This window comes from Exophiala viscosa (assembly GCF_022695815.1).
Source record: "Exophiala viscosa unplaced genomic scaffold EDD37scaffold_1, whole genome shotgun sequence".
Lineage (NCBI taxonomy): Eukaryota > Fungi > Ascomycota > Eurotiomycetes > Chaetothyriales > Herpotrichiellaceae > Exophiala > Exophiala viscosa.
In genome coordinates, this window is record NW_026944353.1 from 4,594,791 (window position 1) to 4,607,214 (window position 12,424).

General features: G+C 51.8%; 4 protein-coding genes across 4 annotated transcripts; 2 read left to right on the top strand and 2 right to left on the bottom strand.

Annotated features, from left to right (window-relative positions):
* Positions 1 to 1,681: 1,681 nt before the first annotated feature.
* Positions 1,682 to 2,816, bottom strand: EDD37DRAFT_559176 (uncharacterized protein; the record flags this gene model as incomplete). The annotated part of the gene is made up of 3 exons (XM_062813783.1): positions 1,682 to 2,323; positions 2,382 to 2,436; positions 2,485 to 2,816. Coding segments are annotated over 3 exons (1,029 nt in total), but the record flags the coding sequence as incomplete, so codon positions are not given.
* A 402-nt stretch (positions 2,817 to 3,218) lies between these two features.
* On the bottom strand, positions 3,219 to 7,047 carry EDD37DRAFT_618953 (uncharacterized protein). The gene has a single exon (XM_062815834.1). The coding sequence runs from the start codon at positions 6,920 to 6,922 to the stop codon at positions 3,485 to 3,487; it is 3,438 nt and encodes a 1,145-aa protein (XP_062676099.1). The 5' UTR covers positions 6,923 to 7,047; the 3' UTR covers positions 3,219 to 3,484.
* A 1,750-nt stretch (positions 7,048 to 8,797) lies between these two features.
* Positions 8,798 to 9,981, top strand: EDD37DRAFT_87223 (Alpha/beta hydrolase fold-1). The gene has a single exon (XM_062820368.1). The coding sequence runs from the start codon at positions 9,020 to 9,022 to the stop codon at positions 9,818 to 9,820; it is 801 nt and encodes a 266-aa protein (XP_062676100.1). The 5' UTR covers positions 8,798 to 9,019; the 3' UTR covers positions 9,821 to 9,981.
* Positions 9,982 to 11,513, top strand: EDD37DRAFT_87328 (uncharacterized protein). The gene is made up of 5 exons (XM_062820369.1): positions 9,982 to 10,309; positions 10,481 to 10,677; positions 10,756 to 11,099; positions 11,150 to 11,340; positions 11,401 to 11,513. The coding sequence occupies exons 1-5, from the start codon at positions 10,143 to 10,145 to the stop codon at positions 11,423 to 11,425; spliced, it is 924 nt and encodes a 307-aa protein (XP_062676101.1). The 5' UTR covers positions 9,982 to 10,142; the 3' UTR covers positions 11,426 to 11,513.
* The last annotated feature ends 911 nt before the right edge of the window (positions 11,514 to 12,424 follow it).

Genomic DNA, 12,424 nt, shown 5'->3' on the forward strand with positions numbered 1-12,424 from the left:
CATGAGCGAAAGTGCGAAGACTCAAGTGATGAGGTGGTGAAGGTCATTGGCTTTCAAAGTGCAGGTCAACATGACTGATGAATGTCGATGAATTGTGGGCGTGCTTCTTGCTGAACAGGTACTTTTCCCCACCTGTGCCGTGGACCATTCAACAGCAAGTGTACTTTCAGCCGCTCCATTTGCTGCCATTCGACCCATGAATCTCCATCTGCCTTTGGAACACAGTGTACGACCACCAAGAGCCATGAAAGCTAGAGCTCATACAGAGCTCCTTGTAGACACACACTTACCTACCCGAACTCGAGTACTTTTTCCTGAGGAAGTCCTCCACCTGCGACTTCTCCTTTACACTCATGCTAGCCACGCCGCTACCGACATTATCCAAATCTGGTTTTTGCCCATGGGAAGTGCCTTCGTCAATAAGATCTCGGTCACCAGGGACACCAGTAGGATCCTTAACGATGCCTGCAGAAGAGGACTGCTGCGGTTGTGCACGGTCGGCGCCATGGGGCTCTTGTGTCCGAGAAGTATCGGTGTCAATAGGCTCGTGCCGTTGAGCAGTACTCGTCGAAACTGGCTCCTGTCCTCGAGATGTATCTGTTGAGAAAGGATCCTTGTATCCAGATGTGCCAGTCGAAAAATCATCCTGGTATTGAGAAGTACCCGCCGTAGAAGACTCCTTTGTTTGGGAGATATATTGTGAAAGAGAGTAGTCGTGTTGTTGAGGAGTATCGTCCGAACGATGTTCCTGTCTTGGAGAAGTATCCGTAGAGTGAGTCTCTGAGGCCGCAGCACCGGAATCGGCAGCGGCACCACCAAGTCCCACAGCTCCCAAGATTTTGCTGAAAGTTCCTGAAATTCCTGAAGTTCCAGTGTTGCTTGTCTCATCGGGCGCAGTGGTGGAGCCGGCTGATCGATCGGCAGTAGAAGAAGTTTCAGTCAGGTCGGTCTGCTGTGGTTGGTGAGTACTCGCGGGGAGAGCCTCTTGACCGCGAAAGGTATCTGCAAGGGCGGGCCCTTGCTGCTCAGAAGTGTTTGCAAGGATTTCATGCTTCCGAACGGTATCGTCGACTATAGGCACATGCGCGATGGGCGCATCTGCGAAGAAGGCCCCTTGTGTTCCAGATGTTCCCGTAGACGCAGGCTCCGGCTCCCGAGTGGTCTCTTCGCGGTAAGGTTCAGGCTTCGTTTGCCAGCTTCCAGTTGAAGGCTCATCAACAGTCTCACTTTCATCAGCCGTTACCATGCTGTACATGGATATTCCGGGACCACTCCGGGTGCTTGCGGTAGAGGTCGGGACTGGAGCAGCGCGTGTACCAGTTTCAGAGCCAGTGCCAGAGCTCGTACCATAGCCAGTGCCATAGGCAGTGCCAGAGCTAGTACCATAACTGGGGCCAGAGCTAGTACCATAGCCAGCGCCAGAGCTCGTACCATAGCCATTGCCAGCCGAAATGCCAGCCGCAGCAGCAGGAGCTGCCATAGCTTCTGTCGACCGTGTCGTAGATTGTTGAACCGGAGAAGACTGCTGCTGCTGATGTGAGCCGCCGCTGATACTGGACTCACTTCTGGTATTGTCCGGACCAACATCGCCGTGGTAGGGTTTTCTGAACTTCCCATCTTCCCAGTCTTTCAGCCGGAATCTCCATGCTGCCACTGTATCCTCAGGGGTCAACGAGTCTCCTATCTTCTTTGCCAGTCCCTCAGCCACCTCATCATGTGGTACGGTGGCGTAAAACAATCTCTCCCAAGACTTTCCATCAGGGTCGTTCTTGTGCAGATCTCTCTGTCCGTTTTCCAGCTTCGATTTAGCATCTGCAGCTCCTTGCATGTCGCCTCTCTGCAGGGCTTGGCGAACGTCGTGCCATGCCCGGCGGGACTCCCACGGGTCCTGCTCATCCAGAGGATCTGTCACGAGAGGGGTGGTTTTGGCGGTCTCAACATCAAATCGATCGATCTCGGTGTCGGTCCGGACATCATGCGTGACAAAGACACCATCCCAGTTACCCGTGACGGTGTACAGAGGGCTTCCCTCCTCTCCTTCACGGTACACTTTCGCCTCGAAGCTATGTTTCTTGCTGGAACTTGAAAACAGACCTTTGCTGCCGAAGACGATGGTCGACATGTACCCATTTGTGCTGGGAATGTAGTACGTTCCTTCGAGCTCTGGGTAAGGACTGCCAGTGATGATGCTCTTCACCTTAACATCAGGCAATGGGATCAGAAACGACTCGTTGTGACGAGAAAGGTGGACGATCGCGTGGCCTATTTGCTTGATGTTCAGGTTTCCGGAGAACGAAATCTCCTGGCGAGTATATCCTTCAGCCTGGAAAAGGTCAGCATGGGTTCTTGATTTTTGACTAATCTAAAGCAGAGACACATACCGAAACACCATGTTCTTCGTTCCACAGACGACATGCCGTCACGGGAGGGTGGTGACTGAGGCAGCGGTTAGTGGTGAAGACGATGTTTGCGTTTGCGACTCACCTGACTTGCTCGCAGACCAACCTCGTTAACCCAGCCTCATCCTCCCATCTGGCAATGAAGAGTTCTCCGAGAAAGGCATTGAGAGGCTTCTTGACTCCTTGACCGGGCGCCCGACCCGAGTATTGCTGGTTGCGAAGTGAAGAGAGAAACCACCTCAGAACGAGAAGGGCGCGCTCTGCAGGATCTTGAGATGAGGCCGGGGCCACAAAAACGGACGGTCTTTCACCCCAGAAACCTGGTAATTCGACTGTGGATTTTGTGTCGAGGACGAATGGCGGAGCGGTGATGTTTGACAGGTCGCCCCGGATGGCAGAGATGGACTGTGATAGCATGAGTATTTGGGACTGAATACAGTTTTTTGCGTTTTAATCAGCAAGAGTGAGCCCTTACAGAAACGAAGTCTTTTAGCGTGGAACGGTTGTCTGCCAGACTGGGTTCGGACATGGTTGTTGTATTTTCCGGCTTCAAGCTGTTCAGTGGTAGTTGATAGTATAAGGGTAAGCTGACTTAATCCATGATGCTCTGAATTGCATGAAGGGTATTGAGCTGGTGGATTTAATCGTCTTGGTAGTCAGACAAACAGCTTGTTCGGAGTTGTAGAATCCTTGTTACATGCGAGGCTGGCTTGGAGGGATGATAATGATATCATCATGATGACGATTGCCGAACATGCAACGGGCCAGATCAGATCTCGAATCTTGTTTGTTAGTTACACCACAACCGAGCTTCGCCTACTTACGCAAGCCTTCCCAGCCAAGCAATATTAATGTCTATCAATATGTTCCGGTCAAGGTACGGATTACTATCGATGTCTATAGGGTGCCTCTTGGGTTGCAACGAGGCAGATCATATGTCGTTGGTCTGCCATACACAAGAATCCGTTTATTCGCCCATGCATCAACACAGTCTAAAACTTCACCGTCGCACGCCGGTTGCACTCAGCTCTCAGATATTCAAGGAAGTGCAAATCTAATCTTCATGTAAGTTTCATCTGTGCCATCTACCATGCCATCCTCGCCAAAACGCCGTTGGGATACCTCCTAACCAACATCTTCCTCAACTCGTCCAACGACAAAATCCCAAGACCAAACGCCAGAGGCAAAAACCAGTATTCGACAGGCACATTCTCACATCCAAGCTCCGAAATCCCAGGCACAAATGTGAAGATCAAAGCCACAATCAAAGCGAAGAGAATAGCAGGGAACAACAACAAGTTGCGCGTCTGCTTGTTGAAAATAGGTGGGTGCTGAAATATGGACAGATGACGGGTCCTCAACGCCATGACACTGAACCACTGCATGACCACAAGTGTGACAAAGTAGATACTGCTCGCGACATTGAGATGATAAGCGACCTCGTCTGTGGACATGCCTGGTGGAGTGGGTCCGTTGCCGAATGAGAACCACAGATCACCAAACGACAAGCCCTTACGGGAGAGGTACCAGAAGCTCATGGCAAAGGAGCTGAGGGTTTCGAGTAAGCCGATGAAGCCATACGCTTGCAGCAGCAGACGCCAGTCTACCAGGCGGTCAGCGTGGACGTCGCGGGGAGGTCGTAACATGACGTCGGCTTCGGGTTTCTCATAGGCGAGCATCGTGGCTGTCACGCAATCGGTGAAACAACAGATGATGATCATGAGGAAACTTGACAGAACTTGTGGAAGACCGAAAACCACACTTGTCATGACTGGCCAGAATTCGGCAAACGATCCAGCTGGGAGGAGATATGCGATTGTCTTCTTGAGGTTGTCAAAGACCACGCGTCCATAGAGAACGGCTTCGGGAATGGCGGAGAAGGAATCAAGCAACACCATGTCAGATGCTTCGATAGCGATGTCTGAGCCCGAGGACGGCGCGATGCCGATGTCGGCTTGTTTCAGGCTAGGTGCGTCGTTGACACCGTCGCCCGTCATGGCAACGATGTAGTCGCGGGACTGGAATTCTTTGACGATGCGCAATTTTTGGTCAGGTGTGGTCCGGGAGAAGACGATCTCCGTATACTCTGTTGTTAGGGCGTGCCATTGGTGAGGCATGAGGGTGATGAGGTCTGGGCCTGTCAGGACGATGGCCTTCTTGTCGCCCGGGAGCAGGGTCTTCTTGGGTGCTTTCGACCTGGAGAACCGAGATACCGATTTGGTGTCCTCACCCGTTTCTGAACCGAAGCGCGGCAGGTTGTCAATCGTGTGAATTTGGGCGTCTGGCAGAGTGATGATGCCACATGAGCGAGCAATGGCTTGGGCGGTCAACTTGAAGTCACCTGTAACCATCATCGTGCGGATCCCTGCACGGCGGAGGGTCTCGATTACACTGGGCACTTCGTCTCGGGGCGGATCGACAATACCGACCAGTGCAATGAGCGTCAACCCTGCACGAGCATGCTGGATAGCTTCTGGCTCGAACTCGTTGTCATTCGGATCGCTCTTTAGATCACTCGCAGGAAGTGGCTTGCGCCCGAGAAGGATGACTCGTTTGCCCTGGCTCGACCAGGAGTCTTTGGTAGCCTCGGTAGAGGTTCGAACGCGGTCATCAAGCTCGTGAACTTCGCCGTCCTCGCCGACATACTTTGTGCATCTCGGGAGGAGGATGTCCGGGGCACCTTTGATCATCAGGAGCATGTCGTTGTCGGCATCGAACGAAGCTTTCTCCGCCGCACTCACAGTCATGGCCGCTGCAGCTTCCGAAGTGGCAGAGGAAACACGAAGAGCAAACTTGTTCTTCGAGTTGAAAGCCAGGTCGAATCTCTTGCGCCACATGTCCCTAGACTCATTGACAGAACCGAGACTTTCAGACAATCTGAAGATGGCTTGGTCAGTTGCATCGGCGATGATCCTCCTCTCGTTCAAGGGCAGATGGATTGTGGTAGGGTCGAATTCTCCGGCATTACAAACACCCGAGACCACGCGGAGTTGCTCGAGCGCTGCCTTTCTGGAGTGGCCTTCGGACTTCTCGACAATAACATCTTGCGCTGCTTCTATGGCAGTCATGGTCTTGAGACCCACCAGGCAGTCCGTCACAACCATTTGGTTCTTGGTCAAAGTGCCGGTCTTGTCGGACAAGAGGACGGAAACGGATCCAAGGGTTTCCACCGTTTTCAGCGACTTGCAGAGGATATTGTTCTGTCTCATGATGTTGGCCGTGATTGTCAGGGATGCGGTGAGCGCAATAGGCAGTCCTTCGGGGACAAACGCGATGGCCACGCTCACAATGTTTACAATAAGTTTGGGGACATTGATGTAGTGTGGATACGCGTGGCGGATGTACCCTGCCCAGACAGCAACCACAATAACGTTCATGGCGACCATGAGTGAAACAATGATGATGACGAAACGATAGATCTCCTTTTGCAGAGTGGTCCTACCGGTCGAAGGCTGACTGGTCAACTTCGCAATGTGGCCGAAAACCGTGCTGTCACCAGTAGAGACGACAATGCCAATGCCGCTTCCGGAAGTGCAGTGTGTACCTTGCATCCCGATGCATCTCGTCTCCAGATAGTTGGGGTCTGTTGAGTCGACAACGGCGGCCAAAGGAAGTGATTCTCCTGTCAGAATACTCCGGTCGAACTTGGAATCGGAAGAAACGTCAATGAAACGAATGTCGGCCGGTAACTTGTCTCCGGCTTTGAAGAAGAGGATGTCACCAGGCACAACTTCAGGCGCCTGAATGGTCTGCTTGCTGCCGTCGCGGAGGACGTTACAAGCTTCGGGGAGCATTCCCGTGATGCTGTTCATCACCCTGGAAGACGAGAAATCCTGCCAAGCGTTGAACACGGCTTGAATGACGAACACTGCAGCCAGCACGATGCCCAGAGCAAGGTTGGCCACCTCAGGAGGATGTCCCAATGGTTTCCAGGATATAAAGACAAGAATACTGCCGCCGAGTAGGATGGCGCCAAACCCTCCAAAAAGGTAGCCGAAGATCTTGGAAGCCAGATGAGATGGAGGTGCACTAGGGACGTTTGGTCCAAATTCAGTTGCCTTTTCCTTGACTCCGGTAGCAGTTAGACCAGATTCAATCGAGGTCTTCAAGCGGATGCAGGTCTCTTCTGGAGAGATTGTGTGCCAGTCGAGGTTTCCGACGTCCACCGCTGCCTTTTCTCGGGCATCCTTCGCTTTGGTGATCACATTGTCGTCGGTGTTGGCAATATTGTGGCTGAGAGTACGATATTGGACTGGGAGTATAAGTGCTGGGTCAACAAAACGTGCACTTCGCACGCTTGACAGAGAGTGGATGGAGAAGGCAGAGCTGCGTCTCCGCAAAGGAGGTCCGAATTCGTTGTTGGAAGGACCACCTACACCTTGTGCCTCCTCATCGTCGTCAAGATATCTGATACGACGTCTTGCAGCAATGGTAGGTGGTAACTCGTCGTCCTCAGCTGTTCCAGGGCTGATGACGGCCAAGTTCTTCTCCGGATCACGCTCGAAGTCGTCTATGACCACCATTTTGTTGTGTAAAGACGTGAAAGGGAGGGGATGGAGGGCGGGATGGGATGGGAGCAAGTAAGGAAACAGTACACGAGAAAGGTCAAGGGCCAGAATGAACGTAGAACAGTCCACCACCGCGTACTTGCCTTGAGATAATGTAGGTGTGCCAACCCGTGGGTGAAGGCCACTGCCACAAATAGAGTCTTTGCATATGCTAGATGCCAACTGCGTCTTTGCGTCCTTCTCCCAGGACCATCGCCAGAATGGAAGTGCTTCCAAAAGCCAAAATCATCTATCTGAGCGGTGAGTTGGCGGTAGCCTGGCGACTGGTTCAAGGACCACATTCCCCTATGCACTGAGGAAGAAGCACAGACCAATCCGGCTAGATTCAGGATCCTGGTCTGTTTCGGCTGCGAAGCATGACCTAAATCGCTCAGACTTTTTGAAGGGGGATCGGCAAGCGAATGCAGATGATACCTCGCAGAATTGGTGGCTGTGGATGAACGGGAGGGAGGGAATCAGTGCCAGATTGTGGCTATGGCGACGACACCATCGATTTGGAGCATGTCTAGGCGCAAAGGTTCTCGAATGCGGGATGGCTCAACCTTTTGGAGATGCGCCGATGCGAGCTGGAGATTGGTCGTCCCCAGTCGCAGACTAGATATCGCCGTGTAACCTCATTGGTGAGGACCCCTGGGGTAGACGATAGTAAACAATAAAGCCAGTCGATATACCTGAACCGTGTTGTTCTTTTGACTGTGATGCTTTTTGAGTATTCTAGGCCTTGAACCTCAAGTATATGAATTGATCTTGATGAGGTGTGAGCTTCTTCATAGTTTCTCATGATCTCAGTTACCTTCACAAGTGTTGCCCTTGGAGGCAACCTTGTTCAGCCCCTCTGGCTGTGCTTGATGTGAGGCATTTTTGGGGTCTCCATCCGTTCTGATGTGCACGCTGCAGAACGCATGAGAGTACCTACATCGATAGCAGCTCAGACCCATAACATTCGCTCAAACCTTGCTCACTTTCGGATCATCGCATGTATGATCAAGGTGTCATTCTTGAACTTGACTGCCGCTGTTGGTCGACGCAACGCGGGTCTTTTGGTGACAAGTCGACGCTGCATCGGGAGATCTCCTCGCGTGGTTAAATACTTGACATCCGTAAATCAATTCAGCTCTTTGTCACCTCTGTGAGCATGCGAAAGTCTCCATTTTTGTCAAGTCAGACAATCCTGCAACAAAAGTTGCTCGTGGATCCTGTACGATGATTGGCAGAGGAAGTTGCAACCACTACCCTTGAGGAAGGTGTTTGCCTTGTCAGCTGGAGTAAGGACATTTACACGGTAGAGGGCGGTAAGCTCAAAGTCTGCCTCATTGCCCAGTGTCCTGCTGCGGCTGGTGGTCAAAGCAACCACACTCGAAAGGAAAGTCTAAGGCATGGGCTACTAGGCGATGCGAGGGTCTTTGTATGTGGCCAATGTTGCTTGTGGCGCGCAATATGTGGCTGTTTTCACCCGCACGGATTCAAGGCCACAACGCTTCCTACTCCGCCAGATTGCCATCAAGGTCAGAAGATGATCTGGGTCTCCGTTTCTTATTATACTCTTTACGCGGTCTTCATATTTCGCAGATCGCGGGCCTCTTGTGCCTCCAGGTGAGTGTGGGCTAAGTAGAAAAGTCTCTGTCCACAGGTGGCCTGAAGCTTGAAACTATCTGTGGAGATCATGCCTTGGTCGAGTCATTCGGTCGAAACCATCATGGCCAGTGTTGTGTATAGTGAAGGAAGCCGCCTTCACATAATGCCCCTTTCAAGGAGAGTACTAATGCATATGTCCTCGCTGGGCGGCAATGCAGGATTGCAACCATAATGGTATACTATGCGAGGACGGCAAGCTGAGCATAACGCCGTGAATGGGTTTCCTGTTTCGACGTTCCTGGACATGTCTCAACTGCACAAGGCCGCCAGGGCTAACTAAGTATGTCGTGGGCCTAATTGTCGTCACTGGCACCTGCAATTCGAACACTCTATATCTTCGTGCCCGTGTCGACATACTCTGTTCATCCCTGAAAGTATGTGCAGCAGATGCACGAGTACTAAAGGAAACCCTGCAAGATGTCATCTGCACCGACGTTGATTCTCATTCACGGCTCCTGGCACACTCCCGCGTACTGGGATAAAGCCAGAACGATCCTCGAAATGAAGGGCTACAAATGCATAGCACCTCAATTGCTGTTCACTGATATCGATTTGCCGATCACCTCAATAGCACCTGCAATCGAATCATTGCGCAGAGTCATAGCCTCGGAGATCGATGCTGGCAACGACGTCGTGGTGGTCAATCACTCTTTCGGCGGAATGGTGGGCTGTAGCGCCATCAAGGGTTTCACCAGAAAGAACCAATCCAACCTTAAGCACAACAAGTCAGGGCACGTGCTTGGTTTGATACAGACTCCCGCATTTGCGCCCCGGAGCAACACCGCGCTGATCGATTTGTACGCGGTCCCCGGATATGTCGAGAGTCTCTCGTCGCAGGACCAAGTCCGACCCAGTAAAGAGGGATGGTCGGAGTTGCTTCGTGAACCTGGGGGCTACTTTTACAACGACCTTCCACCAGAAGAAGCTCAAGAGTTGATATCAAGGCTTGTCAAGTTCTCGTTTGGCCTGGGAATGAGTTCCGATGGCGTTTATGCTGGCTGGCTGGATGTGCCTGTTTGGTATCTGTTCTGTACTCTGGACCAGGCCATGACGCTCAAGGGACAGGAGATCATTGTACAGATCTGCCGTGACGATGGTGCCGATGTGACGACCAGGGTCGTAGAAGCTGGTCACTCACCTGCAATAAGTAAGACCGAGGATGTTGTGCAATTCGTTGAAGATGCGATTGCATCTTTCAGGACAAAAGGCAGCCGTTGAATGTCGCATTTTGGGGAGAAGACCATGCTCTTGTATTGCACTCACTCGAGATAGACATGGACTGTAGACGAAAGCTTGTAATGGAACATACTCCCGTCGTCCCTCCGAAAGTGTAGACCATTTGGTCTTCGAAAAGCGCACATCAAGAGTGGGCCAATGACGGATACGAGTACCGGCCATCGCCGATGACGAGGCCTGCCATTAAGGAAGCTGCAGTCCGGCTATTGTGTAGCCAGTTCAAAGTATCATATCGAAATAGTTCTGAGGCTGGAGACTGTGCGACATAGGCTGAAAGGTATGACCATGGGAACATCGTTCTATCATGGCATCCATTAAGCTTCTGGCGCCGTCGACCCCAGAAGCGCAGCGTCAGACAATCGCACCCACTGCCCTCTATGGGGCCTCGGGGCCCGTCGGACTGCGTATCGCTACTGGCGGTGCAGGACAATCAGGGCTCCTGCAAAAGCTGGCTGAAGAATTCATGACAGCGTAAGTATGTCTCTGCACATTTGTCTGCGCACGAGATAAGATCTGCCAGATGGAGTCGGCTAGGGCTGTCTCTACCCACCCCCAACCAGTTGTCTTGTGACGATATCTTCCTGCAATGATTCATGTTTCTTCCGTGTCAGGACCCAGCTGATCAGAGGGACATATCGGCAGTCATACGTGGCGTCTTTCATGTCCATCGTTTCGAATAGCGTGGATAGCCACAGACACATCATTGAGCTTCAACGCCCTTGCGACAGGAGCGGCGGATCTGAGTATCACGTACCACCCCTATGCTGAGGCAATCGCAGTTCGACAAGGCATTGCCACGAAATCCGTGTACGCATGGAAAGATCATTTCATGCTTGTTGGTCAGTAACTTGGGACGAGAATGTTTCCCGAGCGACGAGGAAATCTTGTCCAAGTGTCAAACTCACCTTGCTCGTCAGGACCGAGATCGAATCCTGCGAATCTACCTACAGACCAAACGTCGACCATCTACGAACTGTTTGCTTTGCTATTCCAGGGCGCTGTAGAGACGTCCACTTCTCCGGATCCGGTCAGGTTTCTTTCCAGATACGACAAGTCGGCCAACAATATCCGCGAGTCACATATCTGGACTGTGATCGGACAGACACCGTGGTCTCATCCATACTCGTCCTGGTATCACCGATACATCGACTTTCCCTTTGGAGCGTTAAGGGCTGCAAGTCGACTTGGAGAGTACACACTGGTTGATCGCGGGACCTGGTATGCGATCGAAGACGACGTCAGGAAGAACATGATTGTTTTTGTGAGTTGTGGTCGTCGATTGCCTTGTGGTACGCTGACTATGGCGCACAGAAAGAGTCCTTGGACGATGACTCTCTCCGTAATCCAGCACATGCCCTGGTTGGATCACTAGCACGAGATCAGGACCTGGCAGAAGCGTTTGTTGAATGGCTAAGTCAGGACGACGGTGGTCAAAAGGTCGTCAAGGAATTTGCGGTCAATGGTACGATCCTATACGCGCCAGTGTCGAGAGACAGTATGCGGTCAACAAAAGTCAATCCGTCTTCCAAATTGTGAGCGGCTGTACCGTGGAAATTGATTACCTTCATGACGATGAACGTTCAGTGAAAGTGGTAGACCACCAAAGACCTTGGTCCGCACATGGCCAAGCAAAAGTACACATCCCAGGACATGGATGCAACCTTGTACCTTGGATGAAGGCGAGGTCCGCTGCGGACAAGAAGTTAGCTATAGCCTCCTTCTTGCTGGATTATCGTAGATATAGTCTCGGGCCTTGAGAGCGTTCAATCGATCCCTGCCCAGCTGAAATACTTTCCCCTCCAATATGCACAACGAGGATCGAGTCCCATGATTGATAAGTGATTTATGCCCTTCCCCAGTATCGTTGAAGGAGTACTCAGCGGGTCGATGTACTTAATACCAAAATATAGAAAGGAAAGACGCGCATGTACGATTCGTCCCGCTTGTGCCATTCGGGAAAACACGAGAATATGTCGTATCTGGAGCAAGTTCAGGAAATGCAGTCAAGATTAGAATTTGGCCTCAGGGTTTATCAGTAGCCGTGCGGGATGGGGTTGATTGTCCGGTTCTAGTACCCAGGACCCAGGTGCAAATGCCTCACGATCTAAAGTCAATAATCATGAAGAGAACATAGACTTCGATGATACCGACAAAGAGTACAGCGTATTGTGTATGATATCCAAAGAATGGCAAGACACTGTACAGAGGACGAGTACTCCGTAGATACCAGGTACCTAGTAGTTATGGGGTACTAGAAAGAGGCGCGGCGGGCGTGCAACAAATGCCCAGAAGCCGCCGCAACGCAATCCTTGCCCATATGGATCCGTTTGTTGGTGTTGTTGCTGCGGTGCCCCCGGCGATTAATTGGTTCAGTGGCCTGTTTCGTCTCGTCTCGCCTGTTGGTGGCAGCCCTAGCAAGTCAGTGTGGACTCGTGGCCCGGTTCCTGTCTCGTTCTGCCTGGCCTGCGCATGCGACACACTCACTGGCACTCACTGGCACTCACTCACACACGTCTTCTTGTCTGCGCAATTGTTCAATCATTCTCTTTCCTTTGACCGACTCTCAATTCAATCAACACCCAACAC